At 43.0% G+C, this 25,956-nt stretch overlaps 1 protein-coding gene across 4 annotated transcripts in view; it reads left to right on the top strand.

Moving 5' to 3' along the window:
- Positions 1 to 272: 272 nt before the first annotated feature.
- The window catches only part of abl1 (c-abl oncogene 1, non-receptor tyrosine kinase), a 29,030-nt gene continuing 3,346 nt past the window's right edge, over positions 273 to 25,956 (top strand). Inside the window, exons 1-11 of one of the 4 annotated variants that reach the window (XM_084572922.1) lie at positions 273 to 817; positions 1,229 to 1,609; positions 20,888 to 21,052; positions 21,948 to 22,243; positions 23,746 to 24,018; positions 24,139 to 24,223; positions 24,343 to 24,520; positions 25,057 to 25,241; positions 25,336 to 25,488; positions 25,571 to 25,660; positions 25,790 to 25,918. In XM_084572922.1, the coding sequence (XP_084429048.1) occupies positions 1,483 to 1,609; positions 20,888 to 21,052; positions 21,948 to 22,243; positions 23,746 to 24,018; positions 24,139 to 24,223; positions 24,343 to 24,520; positions 25,057 to 25,241; positions 25,336 to 25,488; positions 25,571 to 25,660; positions 25,790 to 25,918 (1,681 nt within the window). In that variant the 5' untranslated portion in view covers positions 273 to 817; positions 1,229 to 1,482. Of the gene's footprint in view, positions 818 to 1,228; positions 1,610 to 15,193; positions 15,799 to 20,887; positions 21,053 to 21,947; positions 22,244 to 23,727; positions 24,019 to 24,138; positions 24,224 to 24,342; positions 24,521 to 25,056; positions 25,242 to 25,335; positions 25,489 to 25,570; positions 25,661 to 25,789; positions 25,919 to 25,956 lie in introns of those variants that run through there. The other 3 variants (XM_084572921.1, XM_084572924.1, XM_084572923.1) reach the window with 3 other exon arrangements.

Raw genomic sequence — 25,956 nt, 5'->3', positions numbered from 1 at the left:
GCATCACTCAACTCATAAAGAAGTAGTCCAAAGCAGAATCTTGCTCTTTGACAAAACTTAATTTGATAAATCCTTAAAATCTCGACCATTTCTGATTGCAAGTGATTTAAGAATCAGCTTTTGGTCTGTGTATGTGTGTACCTCTCTCTGTCCTGCTCTCCCATAATAATAAATCCGTCGCTCTGCTCCAGTGTACTAGCCCACGCACGCACCTGACGTCACACGTCGCCCCACCCACATATTTCTGTAAACCACCTTGCGTATGGAAGTATGGCGGCCCCAGCGACATAACTACCACTCGGCCAAAGTTTATTGCACAGGTTTTCACGTGAAAGCGATGAATAAGTACGCGAACCGAGGGGTCGGTAACGAAGAGCTCGGCGACCGCGAACAGAGGAACGGACTTCCAGGGAGAGTCGTCGGTCTCTGGCCGGCTGAGTTTCCTCGAATTCCCTTCGCCTCCTTGATTGAAGTGCCTTTAGTCCGGGTACCACTGGGAAAGAGACTCCGCAAGACGGGAAGAGTGGACACGGAAGTTTGAAACCAACTCTGGAACTAGTGGTTGCAGTAGTGTTAAAACTGCGGCGACCTCAAATGTTTTTTTGTTTTGTTTTGTTTTTTTTATTGTGAGGCGTTTGAGTGCAGGTTTGTTACCAGCGTGCTAACGGCGAACCAGCGAGAGCCAACTGTTGACTGCTCGCGGTGCGTTTAAGGGTCCGACGCTGCATACCACCAGCAGACGTTAGCTTTCATGGCTACCTTCAACGTTAGCTCGAGGTCGCCTGCTAACCACCAACATATAGGTTTCTATGACCGTGTAAGTTACTGTCTTTACTCCTTGCTTTTGAAACTGCAACACGAGTTTGAGTTGTGTGGCACAAATCACTCTTTTTCACTTCATTGCTGGTGATGAAATGTTGTGGCCATGATAAACAAGTTCCCTACGGACAAAAGCGTTAAGAGCAACAATAGTTAACGGTCTGCTTCAGTTCAGTGGTCCTGTTGTTTTAGTCTAGCTGAAAAAACACTTTTGCACTTATAACTTTGCATTTAAGTTATGTGTGCACACTGTGCATGCCATTTAAAGAGCATGGTGGCCATTTAAAAGAGCACATGTAAGGTTGACAGGTGAAAATCAGACACAAAAATAACAGAAATAATTTGGTTTGGGTTTATTTTTCTGCTGACTGACATCCTGCTAATTTAGATTTTTTTTTTATCCTTCTAGATTCCTGTGAAAAGCCATTGTTTGTCCTTTGAAGCACTCAGGCTCCATTAATGATAGACAGAGACACACTGGCGTTAAACACATCTGTGTAGGTGACCGCCATCACCCACACTCCTGGAGAGGACACTCTGAGCCTGGCAAAAGAGGCTCCCGTCTTTTCCCGATCCCCTCCCCGCCTTGGTGGCCAGCTTTTGGACGGCGAACAACTGGGTCCGGCTTGGAGAGTCCCGGCTGCGGCCTGGCACCCTGCCCTTATGGGGCAGCAGCCATCGAAGTTTGCAGGGGACCAGAGGAGACCCAGTCTGCCAGCCTTCATCAAGGGGGGAAAGAGAGAGTCATCACGCCATGGGAGCCAGCCCTGTAATGTTTTTGTTGTGCACGGTAAGATCAAGCGTTTCTTTTACGAGGTTCTAGTTTCTGAAGCTGCAATGTTTTTGCGCAGTTTGTCTTTGATTGTTGAAAAAATAAGCCTTTGCAGCTTTTTGAGCACCGTGTGTGTGCATTAGCCTAAAATCAAGTTCTATAATACCTCTCTGTCTGTGAACCACTTTATCAGCCGAGTAAATTACATTAAGATGAGTAGGTTTATGGATTATATTGATGCCGTTAGAGTGCCTGTTATTAATCATTTAAGAGAAAATTAACTGACAATTATTTAGAAAAGTAATGTTTTTTTTTAGCTTCTTGATGGTCCAAGTTGTTTGGAGGGTTTATTGCTTTTATTTGTCTTAAATACTTATTGCCACCATAGAGGGAGTGTGTGAGAGCACGAGTTTGAGATGTGGAAGGTTTTACGTTGCATACATAAGAGTGTACAGATGACACTGGGCTTTTGTAGTTGTTTATTTTGATGCTTGTGCAATATTGTGCACTTTAAAGCATGCAGTAATACATTTTAACAACTCTTGGCTGTCAAACTTCAGACTTCTAGAGAGGGTTTGATGTGTCTTTTGTATCTTTTGTGCTTTTGATTGGTCTGCACCTTGGCACCACTTGACCACTCTGCAGTTTAATGCCTCTCAACTCATGACTTACTGCCTCTGGAATGGCTGCTTTTAATCAAGCACGTAACATGCAGTAAATCACAGCCACCATGGTGCTAATATTGGTTCACTTGGTATCGCTGCCATATTAAACTGATTAGCAACTTAATTACACTCGACGGGACTTAACAGTGATACTCATTCAAAATCTATTGCACCGTTGGAACCATAAAATCCATCATCATTTGCAGTGTTTGAAATGTTTTAAAGTCACAGACATAAAAATCCCTCCTGTAAGGAATAACTTTCAGTTTGTACATTTTGACCTTCTTAGGGACATAAACCATTTAATAATAAAGTTAATTAATCAATAGAGTACAATATCCTGAGTGTATCTTAAACAGTTCATGCTAATCTCAGTGATACTGTAAAACAAACAAGTTCCATAATACATGGGAGAGTTTTTCATGATGAAAACTTTGCCAGCTCAGGAAAAAAATGGATGTACAGGTCACAAAGTGTGGTGTTCAGTCTCACCTGAGGGTCACGAGACTCAAGAAGAAGAGCATGGAGCATGGTGCCTTGTGTAAAACTCACAATATAGACGAAGAAGAGGCATATTTAAAAAATAAAGTACACAGTAAGGCTGTGCAGTCGATTGTAATTAAATAATACAAATGTTTAAACAAGCTTTTGTAGTTTGTGTCAGAGCTCAGCAGTGCATCTTCCTGTGTTTGTGCAGGATCTTGTAGTTTGTGCTCAGAACTGTATATTACACTGATCAGGCATAACATTATGACCACCTTCCTAATATATTGTAGGTCTCCCTTGTGCCTCCCAAACAGTTGTGACTCATCAGAGAATGGACATGGGCCTTCTGTCTGGCAACAGGATGTTGTTAGTGGAGCCTTTGGGTCCTCTGTGTTGAGGAGAGGGGCCTCTGTTGATCAGACTTGTTCTAGTGCATCCCACAGATACTTGATCAGTTTGGGATCTAGTGAATTTGGAGGCCAGGTCAACACTTTATGCTGTTATCATGTTTTATCATGAGTTGTTTTTAAACCATTTTTGTGTGTGGGCCCATGTCAGGCTGCTTCCTGCTGGGGATGGCTGCTGCCACCAAGGAGTGTCATTGCTATGGGATGGGGGTGCCTGGTCTGCTCTAGGTGGGTGGTACATGTCTAAGTGGCATCCATATGAATGCCAAGTCCAAAAGTTTCCTAGTAGAATATTGTGTTGTCACACGATGGTCAGTGTTATTCACTTCTCCTGTCAGTGGTTTTAATGTTGTGGCCGGTCGGTGTAGATGTAGTAGAAAACTCGCAGTTTGTCCGAAATTAGGACTGCAACACACAGTTGTTATTGACTAATCTCCAGATTATATCTTGATAATTGTGTCAATTATCGCCTGTGTCAATGGCGATTTATTTATGAAGAACATTTAAAACCAGCTTTAGCCCAAAGTGCTGTACAGAGTAGTCATATAACAATATATAAAACATATAAACACAGACAACAGTCCATAATCTTACAAAGCAGTCCATTTCTTTTCCTTTGCTGGTTACATCCTCTTTTCTGATGCCCCCGTTAGATGAAAGCATGGCAGTGAACAGAAAGCAGACTTTTAAAGTTTTGAACTTCATTCACATAAATCAGTGGCGACCTCATCTGTGACTTCAGCTCTAGTTTTTGTAGTCAGTGATTTATTATTTACCAGTTTTGGCTCATTAAAATGCCCTGACAGTGGTGTCCGTCTTAGGTTGCTGCCTGCAAGGGTACATCACATAGTAGACAAAGTACAGGAAGCAATGTACTTAACACTGAAGTAAAAAAAAATGTTAATTGAAGTTCTTCTTTCCATATATGCCTATAAATATTGCCTTCATCTGCTTCTGCTTAGATGCTTATATGATACAGGTGGATAGTTTCTGCATATGACATTTCTTTTTTTATACCACAGTGAGAAGAGGGGTAAACAAAAATATATTTATCAGTACAGAGCAAAAAAAAAAAAAAAGGTACACACAAGATTGCCCCTACTTTCCTTATCAGTTGAGCAGTAATGTGTTTTTAAATATATCATTAGACATTGAACCAGAGGCGTGCCATGCATCCAGCTAACTGATAAGTTTACCAAATGTGTCTGTAGGGTTGTGATTGCCTTGGCAGGAATACTTTCCACTGACTCGAAGTCTTGCATAACACAGAGGGGGGACAGGACGAGAAAGGTCAGAAAAACAGAATGAAAGCTTTTGCCGGTAAATGGATCAAATTTGGTGAAGGGTCAGTGACAGGGGGCGTGTTTGTTTTCCCTCTCTGCCCCTTTCCTCCTGCCACGAACAGGTTAGGCCATGAAAAGGGATGTGAGTCACAGTGCAAGAGGAGGGCAACATCAACACACGATTTTATGTTTTTTCTTCTTCCTGGTGAGCCCCAGCTAGTTAAAGCTGGGATAGCCAGCACCATGCTGCTTCTCAGCAGGCAGGTTCAGACCTCTGCATGCAGCTGCCTGGGAGAGAGACAGAGGCAGGCAAGCAAAGACCTGTCTCTGTTTTTGGCACCTCTGTGTAGTGTACAGTGGATAGAGATAGTTATGATCTCACTGGTTAGCTAGCACAGATTTTAAGGAAGGAGAGTGGTAGTGAGTTTCCTGGAGCCGTATCTCCTGCAGCTTTCTCAGCTTTTTCTCTGTGTACGGTTCAGAAGTGTGCTCTTACCACGCAACTCGAAGAATCATGGAATTAATAGCTGCAGTATGTTACCAGGCCTGTTTTACAAACAGGTCTGAGCTTGACAAATGTACTTGATCCCTTTTTTTTTTTTTCTCTCGCTTCATTTAGTGCATAATGTTGCCGATACAAAAATGCACCCTGGATTAAAAGTATGTGTGTTCAGCTGTGATAATTGCCGAGCTCACCCATTCTTATTGTATGTGTATGCTTACGGTCTGCCGGCCTGTCATGGATGTTTAAAAAAAAAAAAAAAAAGTAATCTGTTTGGTGTCAGAGGTTTTTAATTCAAGTGACCACCACTGGCAAGTTTGACAAGCTGCAGGAAGTGGAATCGCTGTAGTTGTAGTAAATAATCAGCGAAGGAATAGTGCGCCTTTCTTTTGTTTTCCTGCCATTCCCTAAAAAGGCATGACACGGGACAGCTGAGAAAGATTAGGAGGCAAGAGAGTTCAAAAGGAGGAGTTGATGGTACGAAAGGGGAAATTTGCCCCCTGGTGGTTACATTTATTTCTCAGGTTAGTGTGTTTTGTTAGAGTACATTGCAGTTGTGACCTCCATTTTCTCTGTGATTATTTCCTCATAAAACTGTTCGCAAGTGTGGCACGAACAGATCATATCATATTTATCATATTTGTACCTAAATCTGAACGTGATATAGGTGTGAAAACACCCTAACGCAGAAATAAGATGGCCTGCATCTTTCACCAAGTTGTTCCTTTTATGGAAAACTACACCACAGGCTCTGACAAGGGTGGCACAGTGGATGTCGTGGGTAAAGTATGACATAAAAGAGTTTAATTTCATCAGGTCTTGAAACTGTTCCTCTGCAAAGAAAATGAAGTTAGTTTTACTTTCGAACTTTTCAAAATGGTTTGTAATGATCTGTTTATTCAGTCGTATTGTTCGTGGGAATGCATCGTGTAAAGAAAAACAACAACAGCTGGAAACGGTTTAAGGTTAAGGTTTTATAGATGATCGTTTGGCACGTGATTGCTTACCGCTTTAAATTGCAGCAATCTTTCACGTGTAGGCAACGAGAAGAGAACGGTGCCAAGCCATGGTCACCGACCGGCCAGGCGGGGTTGGGTTACAGATTGTGCGCGGACCTCTGGCATGTTGCTACTTGCTTGGATAGGTTTCAGTATGGGCACAACGGGGCTTTTCTTCCTACTCATAAACTTCACCCCGTACTTCTGCCCTGCTTGATGCCTGGAGTCCAGCCTGGCAAAGCTTCAAGTATGTTCAAGGCACAATGAAGTGTGGGGACTGTGGAAGAGGTTGTCCTAGCTGTTCATTGTTTTTATTTGCTGATTTCTATTCGGGGTCATGGGATGCTGGAGGAACGTCGTGGAAAACATAACAATTCACTATTCACACTCATCTGTGAGCAGACAAATAAAAAGACAATTTTCTAATCTGGATCTTGACACTACGATGTCATAATCCGTGAAACTGGAATAAATATCCGGAGCCGGGCTTGCAGATGCAGAAAACAAGTTGTCAGGGTCAGCTGTAAAACCGGTACAGTAGCCCAGTGTACAGTCATGGATTCCAGGAAGTACAGCTGACGACCCAAGTATGCAAAATTAAGGCTGGCCATTTAGTCATAGAGATGACTAGAAGTATTTTCCAGTAGCATTATGCAGAGCTGGGATATCCAAGTTAACAGAGGTCGATTCTTTCATTTTTAAAGGATGTAAGCTGTGTTTGGGACGGAAAGCAGACAGCATGATCCCCCCCCCCCGCCTCTTGTGACGTCATTTGATTTGCGAGCGTGTGTGTTTGCTGCAGCAGCTGCATTGGGCATGTGATGCAGTAAGTGGATCCGTTTCTCTTTGAGTTGGTAACTGGCTCTTTTTTGGCTGGAACTCGAGGAATCTATAGAGTCTAGACACCAAATCTCCTCCCATGATCCCTGTGGGTCCTGAAGACGGGAGGAGGGGGTCCGTGTACGTGTTTGTGTGTGTGTGTGTGTGTGTGTGTGCGCACAGCTACTCGTGTACCCGGAGAGCAGGCGCCTCATAGTAATGCTCATTCGGGCCAGCTGTTAGGCCCCCGGTGGCCCGTCTCATTGTGGCTGGTCACACACCGATCCAGTGCAACTATCATCTAAATTAGCTTCTCTGGTATTTAATCGGTTTATTTCCCAGCTTTGATGGTGCTTAAATGGTCTATTGTGTGACGTACATTCGTCCCCTGCCGGACGACACATTGCTGATTAGTAAGTGTTTCCCCCCTCTCATCAAGCCTTGACCACCTGGAAAAGAGTCCACTTTACGGCCACGCTAACCAATGACCTGCCAAAACAGCTGTGTGTATAAATCAAGGTAGTCAAGATGCTCTGAGCCTTTCTCTCTCTGCAACTCTTGCAATCTGGGTCCGCAAGGACACGAACGGCAAACGTAAGATGATGCATGCAAGTTGCAAAATATTGACCGCGCACTGTTTGGTCATGTGCAGATCTGAAAAGGACAAAGTGCCAGAAGATATGAGTGATGAAGTCATGGCAGTTCTCCGCAAATAAACGTACACTAAGGAGGCTATTGTTTAATGGCAGTAGTTATTCAATTCGGCCCTATTCAGTTTAGCGTCGACAGCGTGGCGGTGATTCAGCGCGCACAATACAAGGAACAAAGCGGCTAAATATATAATCGAGCTGTCGTTAATTATTTTCACCTCTGCTCTTTCCACTCTAACGTGTCAAGATGTCTCGCTGGGGGGGGGGGGGGGGGGGGAAAGAAGGCCTATTGTGTAACTCTGTTATCTGATCAGTATGACTATATCATCAGTGGGCTCCGGCCAAGTCCTCTTCGTCCTCCCGTCTCTTGGGCCAGTCCGCTCACTTTCCTAGAGATTCAAATATGTGATCTGTTGCAGCAGAAGTGTGTTGAGTAATGTTGCCTATTTTGCTCGGAGAAATGGAGAGAGAGAGAGAAAGAGTTGAACATAGGGCAGGCTACAGCAGTGGAGTAAAGAATGTGACCTCTTGTGCATTCCTCTCTCAAATAACTGGTGTAATCCCCCCCCCCTCCCTCCCCTTCTTTCTTTCTTTCTTTCTTTCTTTCTTGGATTTTACAATGCAAAGAACATTTTTATTGACGTGGAGAACAAAGCAAAAACAAAGAGCTTAAGAAAATAAGACAATGGTGGTGCATACAAAATAAACTCAAAACAGTACACGAGCATTTAGGGTTGTGCGACAATGAGTTACACATTTCTTAATGGTTGGCTGCCATCTGCAACCATTTTTATGCTTTTTTTTTTTTTTTTGTGGTTGATATTTACCCGCCATAATTCTTGGCTTACTCGAGACTTGATTATGTGAAGAGTTTTAACGAATAAGGATCTGTGCAGTGTCGCCACAAGATATTCACGCACTACTCTAATTAACTTCCCTTATGATGATTCGGGGTCGGCATTAATCTCAGCTATAAGGTGAATAGATGTTTCTGAAAATCAAACCAGGAGCAGTGATGCACAATAACAAATTTTCCGGATAGAATTTCATCATGAGCCTACAACTGCATCTTTGTTGTGATTGTTCCCACTTAGAAACTCATCAGGAAGTCACCGTACATATGATTTTGTCCACACTTGCGGCTTGATTTTAAATTTTTAATCGTTTAGGCATTAACGTTTTCTGTTCTAATCATACTTGAAATCTATCTGCTGAACTCCTGCTGTAATGAAAAGGCATCCATCCAAAGGGAAACAAAGGTGGAAGAAATAAAGGCGCAAACCAGAGCTTTTTTCCATATACTTAGCCACGCTTTGTTTTGCACATAACAATTGGAAGTGCATGAAAGTCGCTCCAGGACAAACAGTCCTGTTGAGTCACCGACTCTCACCCTGATTTTTTTATTTTTTATTTTTTTACTTCAGCATCTGAAACGCTCTGTTGTGAAATCCGCGCTTGTGATTGTTCAATTTCTGCCAAGAAGATAATTATTTATTTATTGAAAGATTGTGTAACTAAGTTAGATTTTTATTTTATTTTTTTTTTTTACTCGCAGATTACACAAACTTTCATTGGCCTCCTTGTCGAAAATTTCTCAGTCATTAAGCAACATTTGCGATATTTTTCATCACTCTGGTTGCTACCCTCCCTGGTTACACATACACACTTGCATGGTTACAGAGGACCTCCAAGCTGGGGTAAAGAATGCAGCGTGGGGGCTTGTCGCCACCTGGTTCCACGTGCACACACAGACATGCACACCGAAAAGAGAAAAAAAAAAACATTCCCTGCTCCATGCCCAAGCAGGCAGCTCCAGACACAGCTGTTGTTTTTCCTGCAGACAACCTGCTACCTCGGATCTCTCTTTCGGGGAAAAAAAAAAAAATGTCAGCCTTCTTGTTCGTAAATCTTCTGACCTCCTTGCAGGTTGCGGGATCGGGAGTCTGAGTCCGATAGAAGGGCATGATTTGACGTTTGGGAATTTACCTTCTCTTTCTGTTATGGTTAGGATTCTGATTTACTGTCTGATTTGCCCACCACCACCACCAACACCAGTCTTGTTTATACAGTGCTGCTATGCTGTCGTGTATCTTTCTGTTGCATTAAGCTCTTCTTCATAACGCTATAAGAGGATAAGAGGGGGGCCTGCAATGCTTGCTGCATCTGGATCCACTTAGACACTGAGAAGAACCAAAGCAGCAGCACTGCAGCTCCAGAGTCTTATAGCCAGTGTCGCTCTCCTATGTATCTTTTGCTGTTTTTACTCCAGTGTGCATTCTGACAAATGGGGCTTTTCCCCAGATAGTTAAGGTTGATAGAGTGTCCATATCTCTACTGTTTACTGTCTGTGTCAACACATATCACGGTGTTGTCCTTTTTTTTTATGCCGTTGAGTCAAATAGAAATAGAAGTTTGAACTTTCTCTTTTGCTTGCTGTACCATTGCAAACCTCCTACTCATTTCTCTGCTGCTTTCTCTTTCCATCCTGGAAGATTCTGGCTCTCATAGGCAGCACACTCGTAAAACAAAGGAATATAAAAAAAAAGATGCATTTTTATGCCAGCGCTCTGGCTCAAATTGAGTAGTTTAGCTAAATTCTAAAAAAAGTGACTGGATTAGTACCATCTCCCCTCCACACATATACTTTGTAGGTTGCTATTTCGGAGTAGAGCTTTGTCTGCCCTCTCGTCTGCCCTCTTTATTTTCGTAGTCCTTTTCAACATAGGTGATTAGCTCAACATTTCATACCTGACAAGTGATGAACAGTTGTGTTTATTTAACCTGCCTGTCTGTTTGCTCGAACTTTGAAATTCTAACTGCGTCCATGCATTTCAATTCTCTGCAGGTTTGCATAATTCTGGCACTCACGCATTGTTTTGCATGTTTTTGGCGCACGTTAGGCTGGCCCGCGCAAAGGAACCTGCTCTTTGTTGCCCCTATTTCGTGTCTGTCATCATTATAATACGGTTCCGCGAGTTCTTTTCCAATGGGGTCATCTGGATTGAGCTGCTTGCCGCCTGGCTCGTCTGTGTTGAGCTGCTGGCACGCTCCGAGTCCCCTCAAATGAGGGGCTAAGGAGATGTAGATTGTGTATGAGCACATACAGAAGAGCATGCACATAAATAGAATTGCATAGCCTGGAAGCCGGCCCAAGTTTCCCCCACCCACAAAACTTTTGCTGGGGAATTTTGGTCTGGAGTCCTGCCCGCCGAAGATCTGCCGGACAAATCAGATTGTTTGGGTGGGCTTTATGCGATAATAGACGGAAGAGTAGCAGCGGCGGTGTTATACGTCATCTACGCACCAATGAGTTGATTTGATTGAGTCGAACAAAATGGCGACCGTTGCAGAAGCGAGATATTTAAAGGACGAACAGTTAACAGAGATTAAGGCCACTCGTAACACTATACATCATCTGTTGTTTGGTTGGAGGAAACCAAGTGTTACGAGCCTCAAATAATTCTGATAAGTATTAATGAATGACCTCTGGGACAGTTAACAGTGGGAAAAACAATATAAATACATTTGTCTTTTTCTTTGTATACATTTCTTGGTAGAAGTTTTTAAAAAAACAAAAGTTTTTGCTTCTGTGTTTACATACGTGCATGTATGCTTGGTTTCACAGTCGTCAACATTGGTGAATTATTTCCACCACAGGCTGATGCTAAAACCTCAACCTTGAACTCGAGCAGTGACTGTTTTGTTCTTAAGTGTCCATTTTCCCTGTGGACAATACTGAGAGGAGAATTATGTGGAAATCCAAACCCCTTAACCTCATCTGTCGGTCTGCACGCCTCAGACACTCTGGCTGCATTCTCAAGAGGGCCTTGAGTAAACAGCCACATGTGCGCGCGCACACACACACACACACACACACACACACACATCCAAACGCCACATTACATGGTACCTGGTTCTGCAGTGTCTGGTATTCAAGCACACTTGACGGTTACAGATTGCTGTGGTGTGTGTGAGTTAGGCACAGCCGTGAAGTGATGAGCCATGTGCAGCGGAGAAATCACAATTGGGAACCTACACAGCTTTGTGTCTCTCCCTGCCTCCCACCCTTTTCCCACTCTGTAATTAGCAAACTTTATTAGTTTAAAAGCCTAATAACTCTTGTTCCATAACTTAGATGGACATAGGGATGTATGCCAAGTTTTGGCTGGCTTGCATTTCTAACATTGTTAGACAGTGTGCTTATGTTTGTGTGCATGCTCTTGTGCATGAAGCTGGGAAGATGGAAATCGGGCAAGAGTACATCTTTTGTACCAGCTTTTAATTTACGTCTCTTACTTTAGCACCAACTGGACCAATTGTATTTTATCATATGAATTAACGGCCTACTTCTGCCTTCACTGCTTACCACGTATCATCACATCCAAATCTTTACACTAAATGTGAGTATTAGACAATCTTGTCATGATTTGAATTGCTAATTTGTGTTCCCGCTCGATACAAGAAAAGCAGAAAGCAAAAAGAAAAATCAGTGACTCGTCTATAATTAGTAGTAGGCCTCAGAATATGAAATGTGGAATATGGGTTACGTTTTGCAGCGGTGTAGTTTAAATTGCGTGGAAATACAATTTGTCCTTTACTTTAAGTTTTCAAGAAAGGAATCGGGAGATCCTGAGGGGGTACACGAGAAACAAAGGGCCAAAAAAACCATCTCGTGGGTGGATGTACGTCAGCTAACTGTTAACATACTAGGTCGGGATTATAAAACGCGGAGCGAACGATTCTCCTATGAGCTCACTTCCAAACAATGTGCTTCATGTTTCTCCATCTGCAACCTTTTTTCCTCTTTCCTCCTAACCTCCATTTTTATAGCCCACTCTCCTCTTCCCTTCATCCCCTCATCTCCCCGACACTTTGGGACTGCGGTAAGTTAATGGGCCTTTCTCAGAGCTTGAGGATGCCTGCATTTCTTCTTAATTGGCGTTTGGGGTGGCGCATGAGAGGAACACAAATGTTTGCCATACCAGCAGTGCAGCAGCAGCAGCGATGATGTAGGGCCTGGTTGCATGTGACTGGAAGTTCGGGAATGATTGAGATCGTTAGAGACTGAGGCATCGTGAAGGATGCACATAACTGCTAATGAGACAAACAGAGACACTTTTTGGTTTTCAGAGTTACCTGCGATTATGAATTGTTCGATTTCCCCCCTAGTTCAACATTTCCTAATCTGAGTTGCTGTCCATTTCCCCACACTCTTTAATACATCATCACATCTAGGCTATTGCTGCAGATGTGGGCTGATTTCTGCAGCTGTTGTCACTCTTATAGGGTTGCACAAGTACTTCTTGTTTACATACTCTGATTTATTACAACCAATCCACACAAATATATGGCTGATTGATGGCTCAATTTTGCTAGCTGACCATAACAAGGACTCTCTATTTTATTATCCATATAGTAATTCTTGGTCCTCATCCATCAGCATCAATCTACACACTATTTGAGGCGTTGATTAATTTAAATGTTTTTCCAGATGCAAACACGTTCACGATCCTAGGTGATTAAAGCTTACATTGCATAAGATTTGAAAGCCATTTAAAAGCCAACTCACTGAAACGCCAACCTTTAGATCTACATAGATACGAGAAGTTGGTGTTCCTCCTGGTCTTGCTCTTTTCAGAAAAATTTGAAATCATCATATAAAGTTTGTCAGGTACACTATGCTAATTTGGGACTTGGAATACAGGACATTTGTGCGGATTTATTATCCGATTCACTCCCTCCAGTACGCTCCTCGCTTAGTGCTGAGGTTTGAGCCATATTATACGGTTTTGTGTGGTGTTGACAGCTCTCAAACCTTCCAGTGTGCTTGCAGACTCATCTAGGCCACCATTACGAATGTCAAACATGTTTGATATTCACAATCTGGATTATTATGTCAGTATTTATGCCAAAATGAGAAATGAGCCTACAAGGACAGACAGTGTCGTCAAGCAACAATCAGTGATTTAGTCCTTAAGGCACCGTTAGAAAACTCTTTGGGATTATTTTGAAAGTCATGTGCTGTTTGCAGATTACAGAGAAGAATATCTGGGGTAGGACATTAATGCTTCTGTTATCTGAGCCCATCTTAAAGCTACTGTGGTGGAGCACTCCAAGGGTATTCTTACCTTCATGAGGTTCAGTTTTCGTTGAAACTGATTTAGACTGATGTTTATTCAACTGCACTGTCATTTTGTCATCTTTGGATTGTATCACGTTTCACTGAAAGTTTCTACTGTTTAGTCTACTCTCATTTGGGACAAAGAAACGTTTCTGTTTCACATTTGCCTGACCTAAAGTTTGTCTTTACAAATCCGTGTTTTTGAAAGCTGTTTAAACTGATGTAATTTGTATACTTTGTTGTATGGAGTGTATTTTTGGACTGCACCTTCGCTCCGATGTCGGAAACTCCTCTGACAGTATCAGCTGGTAAATTGCTTGCCTTGCAGTCACTATCAGTTATTGTAATGTCATCAAGTCAGCTTCCCAACAGTGTGTAATCTCCCTCTTGACTGGACCTCTTATCTCTGAACTCAAACACGTACACGCTAGTCGAGGATGTTGGTCATTTATATGGAAAATTTTTGTTTGAGGTTGTCAGTAGATTGCAGCTGCTCGTGTGTCCATTGTGTATTCAGCCTTCATTGTAAAGACAATCCATAATCGTTTCAGCCCGTACAACACGAGTGGCTATTGTTTTGAATTGCAGTAAATTTAGTAGGTGTCCATGTTGTTGTGTTCACCCTTGGCAGATGTATAGATGGGAGGAATAATTCTCCCTTGTGTTTTCCTGTAACGATGAATGGGCAACATTTTAGCTGAACGCGAACAACTGTCGAGCAGTACTGTGCAGAAAAATGGATCTTAATGTGAAGTGCAGGTATTGTACAAAAAAAAAAAAGAGAGACATTGGCTTCAAGTAGTTGGATGGAATAACAAATTAACAACTGGGATACGAACAGAGGACACAGGCCACAAAGCTTTACTCATTTTCCAGATGCCATTGACACTCCCAAATGCATTTATAACCGCAGCTATAGTCACATTCCTTTCTTAATTGCTTTTATCATATATTGTGAATTTTTCCAAGGACTCACTTCAAGTTCTTTTACTTAAGAAGTATGACTAGAGGTCTGAATGAGTTGTTAGTTGTGTATCACTCCTCTGATTGCTGGGAAAAGACTGCTGCCAAGGATTATTTCTTCCCTATTGATACGTGTTCTAACTATTCCTGCTGTTTAAAATCACACGGTTTACACACCTTTCTATAGAAACATATTTGTGCTGCTTGTTTCATTCCTATGTGAAATGGCAAATGAGCCTTATTTAGTCTTGAGAACAGCAGCAAAAGTTATCCTTTCCTTCCGTGTTGATGGAGAGCTTCGGCTATGCCTTTAACAACCCAGTCCTGTTTCCATAACTGATTCGTCTACCTGTAAACATTTCAGACTGGAGAGAGAGGGGGGGGGAAACCATGGCTGAGAAGGAGAGAGAATGGCAGAAAGACAGAGGGGGGAGGGGATAACAAAAGTTGGAGGAGGAGCATTTTGTAATCCTATGACTTCAACAGAAGGAGAAGAGATTTATTTTCAAACTGTTCTGAATTGAAACTCTTTTCCAAGTGTCAAAAGATGCCTCTGGAGCTTTTGTCTCTTGTGTTGGCATGAATTTTGGACGCTGGTGAGCTGTTGTTTGTATTCTTCTTGGAGAGTGTGTGTGGTAGCGGCCTACGGTGGGAGGGCTCAGCTGATGTCATTGAGTGCAGCAGGCAGAGCCTGAAAGAGGCCCTTTGTTGGCAGCTGTAGCACGAGTAGTCCCTGCGCCTCAGATACACACTCACACAGGGGACAGGAGAGAGGAATGGCACCGCTCAGACTGCCCTTCTGCCTACTCAACTGACACTTCTACACATCTCCCGAGCTTTTAGGCCGAATCTGGGCTGTTGGATCGTTGTTTTTTTTTTCCTCACAAAAGTGGAGCTAACCACAAGCCCTGAAGCCAAAGAAGGAAAAAAAACATGGAGACGTCCCTAAGAAAAAGTTGGTAGACTTTACCGGACAGCAGACTCTTTCGGTTTTGGAAAGGAACGAGGAGAAAAAGAGGATTTACAGCGACGGGAAGAAACCACAAAAAACGAAACCTTTTTACATTCGGGCTTGATGCTGGTTCTTCTTTTGTCTTTTTTTTTTTGTGTGTGTGTGTGTTTCATTCCCCCCCTCCCCTCTTGTTGGACACATGTAGACGGGAAACGCTCGAGAGACATCTGATTTGAACAAACAAGGAAATTTTCAGCGGGAAGGGAAAGAAAGCAAATGAAAATGTTGGAGATATGCCTGAAATTGGTGGGGTGTAAATCTAAGAAAGGCCTCTCGTCCTCCTCCAGCTGTTACTTGGAAGGTAAGGATATTTAGTGACGGCTCTTAGCTTGGGCCTTAATTTTAAAAGTTAAAGCAATATCAAGGGGGAGAAGTGAGAAATGGAAAACGGCTGGGGCTAGCGAAGTCACTGAGAAGGACAAAAGATGAAGTATTACTGTGTGAAGCCTCAACAATGATTTCTGAGCGGTGGAAACTGAAGAATGGGGAGGGGAAAGCAGTAAGCACAGGGGAGGGTGAGGGAGGCCAGACACACTGGCTAGCAGCAGAGGAAAAAAGTGGAAAAAGAGACGGAGAAGAGAATACAAGGAAATCTGACTCCTGGCCATGTCCCACTTAACTCTTGTTTATGAGTAGAGGGGATCTAATCTCGGTCTGCGCTCTCGCTTTCTATTATGCTCCACTGCTTGAATGCTGTTTCTTAATTTAATTAGAGGATGTTCATTCGGTGTTACGTCTCTCTAATGTCATGCTCACTTGATTTGTGCATGAGGTATGGAACACAAGGGCAGTTCGAAGAAATCTAGGACACATCGACTCTGCACATAATCAGCATGGCAATTGATTATTACTGGAAGGTTCAGCGAAGTCTTATGTGTGCCCGACGATTGCACAACGAAATGATTTAATAGAGTTAATAGTCCTGGTAAGCTCCCCGTTGAAGCGGATAAAAGAGTCTCTAATTGTTAGGCCATATGGTAGAAGGCACAACAAATCTCATGCTTCATGCCACATGTTCCAGCCCAAATTCAACTTTCTAACAGGGAGGTTTTGTTTGTTTCTTTTTTGCTCCTGGTAGAAAAGCTGTTTGAAATTGAGTTTGAATGCTTTTTCAGAGTTTATACGCTGGGGTTTCTTCCATTGGATGTTAGTCTGAACATCCTCTCATCAACATAATATCCCCTACGGCGTTCTGTGCCACCTCCTACTCGGGTGATGACAGGTGATGCAAGAGAAATATGCGTGCAAGGGTTTCCCGTAGCCCTCGCAGATGCATGCGGTTTGGGATAAGGTGCCGACTTTGTGGAAGTTGACCACACTGTCAAGGCTGTGGAGCCAGGTAGTTGGTTGCCTTATGTTCAAGGTGTAAATCGGCTCATTTATGATGCCTTTAATCCCCAAGACCACGTGCAGCCTCGCTTGATGTTTTTTGTTTTTTTTAAGTAGCCCCGGCCTTTGAAGAAATTCCTGTCCTGCATCAGCGCGTGACCGTCACTGCATTCTTATTGCTCATAGGAGTGCAGTCACAGCTTTGAATTCTTTACAAGTTCCACACATATTTAATCATTTTGACTGTCATCTCAGTAACGCAGCCAAGACATGCTGTAATTTCTCCCACTCCCTGACTCTGGAGAGCCGCAGTCCGATAAAGGGCCTTCCTCGTTCTTTAGGTTTCTCTCTCAGTTACCTCACAAGTTTCCTTTTTCATATGACGGTTCTTTTCCCCTGTCTCTCTCCGAGTGTGTGTTTCCTCGGCCCATGTGTCAGTGTGCCGTCGCACTCTCGCAAAGAGCTGTGGTATTCGTGGCCCGTAAAGTGGACATGTGTGGCATCGGCTGTTCAGATGCGAAACTCTCAGCAGTATAATATGTACTTCTTTGCTCTCAGGTCTTTCTCATTGCCGTTCCTTTTCTGTCTCGCTCGGTCTCTGGCCTCAGGCTTTTTTCAACCTACAACGTTCACTGGGAAAATGCCACCTTTGTTTGTGCAACCAAGGGAGAAACTGAAATGGAAATCTTGGCTGCTATTGTTTGCAGCCCCATTAAAATGTAGCTAATGCTAACCTTGTTGGAATGGTTCGTTGTGCAAGACTGGACATGACCTAATTCTAGACAAATTCAATCATTGTTAGTTTAAAATGAGGTTTAGTAGATATGAAAGAACGACTGATCATGCTTTTCAAGTTTTCTACTTTAGGCAAAGACTATATGACTTTAAAAGACTTAAAGAACTGAGCTAAAACAAAGGAACTGCCTGGATCTTCAAAGGCTTTGGTTTTAATTTGAGTTTCTCCACAGTATTTAAATGGATGTTTGTTCATCGGCCGTGGTTGTCACTCCAAAATATAATAGTTTGTGTCTTTCAAGAATGAAGCACATGTAAACATGCAGTAGATCGCTACAAAAGAAAGTCTGGTGTGTTTTCACAAAAAAGAAACCCCACATTTGGCTTTGATTGTCAGAAAGCTTAGACTGGTGAGCCTGACTTTGGAGAAGTGGCAGTGTGAAAGCCTTTCATTGGCTTTCCAACACACTGATGCCTGCAACTTGTCAACAATGTCTTGTGACAGGCTGTGGGCCTGTTTACCTTTTTAGGGTTGTGCTAGTTTTAGTGCTATATGTTACAATCTCTGCTTCGTGTGTTTGTGTGCGTGTTGAGGAATTTGAAAGTCATATCATCTGTATTATGTCCATCGCCTGAGCTCAGAAGCTGGTGAATTTGGCTAACACAGGCACTTTTAAACCTTGGGTTTGCACTGAGCATATCTGTGCTTTTCCACAGAGTATCATTGCGGATTTGTCAATCAGCTCTCTGCTTTGAAATTTACCGAATCCAGCTGCGCCGCCATTATTTATTGCGGTACGTGTCGTCCTTTTCCCTAAGTCAAGGTAATGGTCCGTATGTATTGAATAAATCAAAGTGTGGCACAGAGCACAGGGTCTGGATGATTACTGGCAGTTTTTTTTTTTTACAGCTTTCTCATTCAGACCAGCAACACTTTAATACTACCACACACATACTGTTTGCAAAAGATGCATCACCTTTGTGCAACCTTTTTTTTTTTTTTTTTAAGGGCACACTGTGGATATCTGGCATTTCCTCGGCTAGTGTCCACTTATGCAATAAAAGCAGTGACTAAGTGGTAATCTGACACATTAGCCAGCTGGGAGTTTTTCATTCCCAGTGCTTTCCAGTATGTGACGAAAATCTTGTATCCCGTTTTCTGAAAAACAACCATGACAATTGGATGTTTTTTTGACCTAATCAGGTGAATCCAATAGTTTTTTTCTATCAAGATGTATTAGCCTAAGATGTAGAAGTAAATTACCCCAACTTAGATCTATTTGGTTTTTATTTGATAGAGACATAAGGCTAGTCCTTTTTCATCTTATTTATGTTTGCATGTAGGCGAGTTGGAAATTCCTAAGCCTGGCAGTTTCCCTGCCTGCATGGCACAACACGGCACAATATGACGCACTCATTTACAACAGAAAAATGGTTTTGTTTCACATTGTGACCAGCATGCCAGATGTGTTGGCAAATGCCTACTTTTTGACTATCCTGAGCAAAAGCCTCCACAACTTTGCAAGTTCTGTGAAGATCAGAATTGTGCCAGCAGGCCATATTTGTGCGGTAGACACAAATTCTCACTTGGTGCTATGAGTGAAATCATCTCTTGCGGGAATATCCACTGTCATTTTTTAGGAATTATACATAATTGGTTTTGGCTCCACACCTTTCAAAGATCACAGCCAGCCAGTGTTTATGTGGTGCAGACAATATAAGACTTGCTTTTTAATTCCCAATAGGTGTTATAATTAGCTTTATTTCAGTGTCTTTTTTGCCTTGAGGGAACTTTGTCATCGGAAGCTCCAATTTGCCGGTTGAAATAGTTTTTACTGATGCAAATATCTCTGTTACGGGATGTGGTTTAAAAAAAGATTTTTTTGTGTCTTTTTTTTGTGTTTTGAGAATTTTATGAATTTCTACTGCTGTTTTTAGTTCTGCCTGCCATTTCTCCAGCTCCTTTCAAAGTCATAATTGTTGAGCATAATCGCTGGATTACTAAATAAATATATTTGCAAGTCAGTATTTGTTTCCCACTGTTACCAAATCCTGAGACTCTGCAGGTCACCAGATGGTTTCCTGTTGAAGTATGTTTTCAATCAAACATTTAGTCATGTGTCTGAAAAACTGCCAATACACACAAATGGTGCAGTTGCAAAGCAATTGAGAAGTGTGACAAGGAGAGAATCCATGCACTTTTGTTGTTTTTTTTACATAAAGTAAACTATTTTGAACAAAAATAACAAACTAAGTAAAAAAAAGAGCACTATCAGCAATGCAGGCCATGTAGGGACAGGTGCTGAAGGTGCAAACAAAGAGACCGTGATGCAGGGTGAATGTCAGCTGTTGCAAGGGAGGGAGAAAAATGGGCGTTTTATAGCCTGAGACACCCAGGTGAACGAGATAAACGTCCCATATCAAGCAGTTGCCTGCTGAGCTCGTCGCAAACAAAATGTAGCTGGCTATTTGTTTTTCCAGTCATACGATGATTGTGGAGATAATTAAGTGGATGTAAGTTATTACCAATCTGAATTACTTCCCACTCCTATCTTGCCACGCTTTCTCACTGGAAGGTGAAAACCCAGTGCTGCTCTAGCCTGTTGTCTCAGATGGAAAGCTGTGTGAACTGGGGGGGATGAAATGTAAGACGCCTCCAAAATATGTGTGACAACAGCTGAGGGAAACCACACAATCAGGCTCGCGATTAGACCAAGCAGCAGTTAGAAAGTGTTGAACTTCTTCCTCTTACTCTTAAACACTATGTCTTTTCTTTCCTCATTATATCCTTTCTCACATTTTGTGATTTTTCCATCAATTTACGGCTCTAAAATTGCTATAATTCAAACGGCGTCTATAATTAACATAACTGTAAGGGAAAGCACTTTAAACTTGTCACATTTCCTGTGAGAGTCGGGCTCACTCTCTTTACAGTTTCAGTAAAGATTCATGCTGAAACATATTCTCATGGTCTGATGTGGGTTGGGTTTCTCCGTATTTGGGGGAAAATGAAAACTAAGCAGGGATAATGCAGGAAATTAAATGTTGCAGAGACATGAAGGACAGCGTAGGTCACATGACTCTAATCCCACGGTGGGATCGCAGCTGATCTGCTTGTTTGAGCAAGGCACAGTTGAAAGGCAGTGTCAAAGAGTTTAAATGGCGCATGGGAAGGCAAGAGCTGAGCTAACAAGAGCTGTTAGTGAATATCGTACTGACAAAACTTTCACAGAATTTTCATTCGGTCTCGAGCTCTGTAATGTCAATGTGTTTGCTCATGTTGCAGTTCATTACATGACAGGTTTGTTCTTGTTTTGTTCTTCCAGAAGCTCTGCAGAGACCAGACTTTGAGGGTCAGGGTCTGACAGAAGCAGCCCGCTGGAACTCCAAAGAGAACCTGTTGGCTGGACCCAGCGAGAATGACCCCAACCTGTTCGTCGCGCTCTACGATTTCGTGGCCAGTGGTGACAACACACTAAGCATCACCAAAGGTGAGCTGGGGGGAGAAAAATTAGAGAGGTATTAGAGAACCGGTAGGAAATCTGGATTATATGATGCAATAAAAGTTTGCAACTGGATTTGGACCAAGACATTCCTATGAGCCTTAAACCTCTGGGTCACTAGGGCACCCTGAGGAAAACAGAATTAATCCTGACTGTATCCTAGCTTTTTAGAAAGAGTTGTTCTTGTTCAAAATAGGTCTTATTTCTTTAAGTAGGGCCACTATTAGTGGACTTTTGATTGAAAGTGACATTAACCTTACTGAGACCTGGGCTATATCCTGAAGCGTGACTCAATTCAGGACCTGGGCTATCTCCTGAAATGAGTCACACTTCAGGAGATAGCCCAGGTCTCAGTAAGGTTATGACTATGAATGGGGAATCTGCCTGTTTACGTCCCGTCTCCTTCCCTCTATGTGTTCATTCCCATCTGACTCTCGCTTCCTGACACTGGTCTCACACACGGGTCTTTTTTCCACTGAACAAACTATAAAACAATACTGCTGATGGATCAGACAAACAGAGGAAGGAAGGAGGGAACATATGCGCCGGAATAAACAAGAAAACGTCCTGTAGCGCTCAACTTTCCTTTCTAATATGGTTTGTTGCACAGGAAAAAAAAGTTGTTTTTCATTGGGATCTAAATACCCAAATAACAAGGAGTAGATAATTACTTTTACGCTTTAACTGTCCTCTGAAGTTAATTCTGTTATTGAAGATGGATCACATTAATGTGAGCTTCTAGTCTCATATATGTTTTTGTCATATCCAGTGACTTCCTGATTGAGGAAACATGACATTAAACACACTGAATCCACACTGCATCCTGACAGGTTTTTCAACGAGCATGTGTAATTCCCATATTTTAATCTCGCACGGGCTCTAGGAGAGAAGCTGCGCGTGCTGGGTTACAATCACAACGGCGAGTGGTGCGAGGCACAGACCAAGAATGGCCAAGGTTGGGTGCCGTCCAACTACATCACCCCAGTCAACAGCCTGGAGAAGCACAGCTGGTACCATGGGCCCGTGTCGCGCAACGCCGCGGAGTACCTGCTCAGCTCGGGCATCAACGGAAGCTTTCTGGTCCGAGAGAGCGAGAGCAGCCCCGGCCAGAGGTCCATTTCCCTGCGGTATGAGGGGAGAGTCTACCATTACAGGATTAACACTGCATCTGACGGCAAGGTAGGCATCAGAGGAAACACAGACACGTACTTTGCATTATACACACCTGGAATGTCTTCTATTCATTCCCTTCAATACCTTTTTCTCCATCAAAGTCCAGTAGGGACAAGAAGGCGTTTTATTTATTTTGGCTAGTAGTTGCAACAGTGCTACAGGTCTAACTCCTATGACTCAAACTCCACAAATTAAAGATTAAACAACCTTGTGCTTGCACTTGCAATCAAGAGTCCTGGTGAATTATTTTGTTTCTCACAAAGCTAGACATTCAGAGCCATCACAAAAACAAAATTTATTTGATAGTTTTGTCACGTTATTGTCATTAAAAATGTGTAAAATGTTACGGGTTTTAGGTTGGGTCGAGATGGCAGGGTATTTGGAGTCGTATTAAGCTTTTAAATAAGATGCAGGGTGTTGGTTAGGATAGTTAAGTGTCGGTCATATGTCCCTGTAAGTTTGGCAGAATTTCTCAAGGAGGGATTTCCCCAAAATGCTTTATCAGTCGAGGAAATGCTGCCATTTTGGCCGTGTCACCCTCCGGTGCATGATGCAGCGAGGTGAACTAGCTCCGGGAACGCCAGCTATGACAAGAATGCTCCTAACCACCACTGTGCCGCTCATAATGGCCAGCAGACACGAGGCCTGGCCAGACACTGACGCCCATGCTAAGACATGCATTAGCACAGACAGATGCAGCCAAGTATGCGCGCGCGCGCGGAACGGACAAGCACAGACGGAGACGGCAAGACACACACAGACACATGCGCACGTTTGCACTTGGTTCTCCCGTCTCGTGTTGTTTTCCATCCTCCCACTGAGCTACAAGTCAAGAGTCTGGTATGATCGACTTCTCCAGTTTGAGATGACCTCAGCACTCCCTTTAGCTGCAGCTTGTGTTTCACACAGACCCTTTGATTAACACTAAAAAAAAAAAAAAAGTTTTTGTGTTAGTAACCGCTCTTTTAGGTAAATATTTAAGCTGGGAGAGCGGCCAACTGACCATTAAATCCTCTTTTAAACGACTTCAACAATCTTTTCACTACGGTCAAGGTTGTTCCATTTACTTTTCCATCTCTTGCCTTCAGCTTGTGCAAAGAACCGGTTCTCAAGTTAAAAAAAAAAATGCAAATGGAAGGTTGTAGAGCAAATCATTGTTAGGGTTATGTAATACTTGGATGATGAAAAGCACTGTCCACTGAGCCCTGACCAATATCCGTCTGTCCACCGGCTTCCTGACTAAATCCTTGGAGCTTGGACTGGGCCATGATCATTGTTTTTATGAAGGACATATTTAAATGTAGTTTTTATGTTTTGTTTCACTGTCATTTCCCAGATATCACTGGATTCACACACTTACCTCTCTCCTTTTATCTCATCCTTCATTTTAATGCGTCCTAATGTGTATTTAATGCCAAATTGTCATAACGTCTAGGTAACATTTTTAACAGAATTAAAAATACTAATACCATGCGTCCACTCAAACGTAGAATCTCGTGTTCCTCCAGCTGTACGTCTCGTCAGAAAGCCGCTTCAACACACTGGCGGAGCTGGTGCACCACCACTCCACCGTGTCCGACGGCCTCATCACCACGCTGCACTACCCGGCGCCCAAACGCAACAAGCCCACCATCTACGGGGTTTCTCCCAACTACGACAAGTGGGAGATGGAGCGCACTGACATTACCATGAAGCACAAACTGGGAGGCGGCCAGTACGGGGAGGTGTATGAAGGCGTTTGGAAGAAGTACAACCTCACTGTGGCCGTCAAGACACTAAAGGTATGAAGAATGTCCTGACGCATAGGATCTTTTAATTTAGCTGAATAATGCTACCATCTGGTGTTATACGGATGCAACTGCACCCTGCTTATGGCTTTCCTTGTGGCATTAACTGTGCAGGAAGATACGATGGAGGTGGAGGAGTTTCTCAAGGAGGCAGCCGTTATGAAAGAGATCAAACACCCCAACTTGGTGCAACTGTTGGGTACGTAAACATCGTATTTATAACACTTTTAACCGCCGAGTCTTGGCAGATGTATGTGACTTAAAAACGCAACATGTCCAGTTAATATTGGTGTGTTTTCATGCTTGTGTCCTTGATAGGCGTCTGCACACGGGAGCCACCGTTCTACATTATCACAGAGTTCATGACCCACGGTAACCTACTAGACTACCTGAGGGAGTGCAACAGAGGGGAGGTCAACGCTGTGGTGCTGCTCTACATGGCCACACAGATCTCCTCTGCCATGGAGTACCTGGAGAAAAAAAACTTTATACACAGGTTGGTGTTATGCTCCGTATTTAACTGTAAAGATTTGGTTTTAGGCCTCAAGTATCGCTTGTTTGCCAGTCTTAAGCAGAGAGGTCTTAGTCAGACCTGCAAGAGAACAAAAAAACAACCTAAATTTCATTATCTCTTTTCTCTCCATTCCTGAGCAGTGCTCATCTTTCTCTCTCTCCTTGTTTCACAGTCAGAGTCGATGTTGTAACTTCGCTAGTTTGTTCTGGCACGTTTAACAAGAACCTTTAGACGTGATGAGATGATTTATGTCTTTTCATATTTGCCCCGCTGCGTTTTAATTTTTAAGCCTGACAAGACTCTGCTTGTGACTGTGCTTCACACAGAACATCTGTTGAAATCCAGAACCTGAGAACAGGCTGTATGAAAGACAGACTATTTATACATCCTTTATTAATATTTCTTTTTTTTTTTTGTGTGTACTGATGTACTGTACAGTGTGTTCAGATCAGCTTACCCAGTTTCATCACTCTTGTTTCTCAGTATTAGCCTTCATTCCTCATTCTTCTCTCCTCCAGGGACCTGGCTGCCCGTAACTGTCTGGTCGGAGAGAACCACCTGGTGAAGGTCGCAGACTTCGGCCTGAGCAGGCTAATGACCGGAGACACCTACACAGCTCATGCCGGGGCCAAGTTCCCCATCAAGTGGACAGCTCCGGAGAGTCTGGCCTACAACAAGTTCTCTATTAAGTCCGATGTCTGGGGTAATTTAGATCCTAACCAATTTACTCACTATAATACGTTGAAGTAGTTTTTGACTTGATTGTTGAACCGGTCGTCTTGTTCCTAAATCTCCAGCATTTGGCGTGCTGCTGTGGGAGATCGCCACATACGGCATGTCCCCTTACCCCGGCATCGACCTGTCGCAGGTCTACGAGCTGCTGGAGAAAGACTACCGCATGGACCGGCCAGAGGGCTGCCCCGAGAAGGTCTACGAACTCATGACGGCCTGTGAGTGCCAAAAAATATTATTGAAGGCACTGTTTTTGCTTGGAAGGATTTCCGATCCTCATGTTTTGTTCCTGCTCCTCAGGTTGGAGGTGGAACCCTTCAGAGCGCCCATCTTTTGCTGAAACACACCAAGCCTTCGAGACCATGTTCCAGGAATCCAGCATCTCTGATGGTCAGTGAGTGCTGCTTTTTTTTTTATCTAAAACACCTTCAGGTGATACTTGGGTCCGATCCTCGCATACTGTAATAATACAAGGGTGTGTTTTTGCTAAATCTGTCTTTACTGCGTTTGTATTTTCAGAGGTGGAAAAAGAGTTGGGGAAGAAGGAGAAGAAGTCAACATTAGGCCCCATCCAGCAGGCCCCGGAGCTTCCCACCAAGACGAGAACTATCCGCAAAAATATGGACAACAGGGAAGGAGATAGTCCAGGTGGGACACACTTAAACATAAAAAAACAATGTAAATTT

The sequence above is a fragment of the Chelon labrosus genome (genome assembly GCF_963514085.1).
Source record: "Chelon labrosus genome assembly, chromosome: 22".
Lineage (NCBI taxonomy): Eukaryota > Metazoa > Chordata > Actinopteri > Mugiliformes > Mugilidae > Chelon > Chelon labrosus.
Note: the sequence above shows the minus strand (reverse complement) of the source record. Positions and strands in the feature narration are given on the sequence as shown.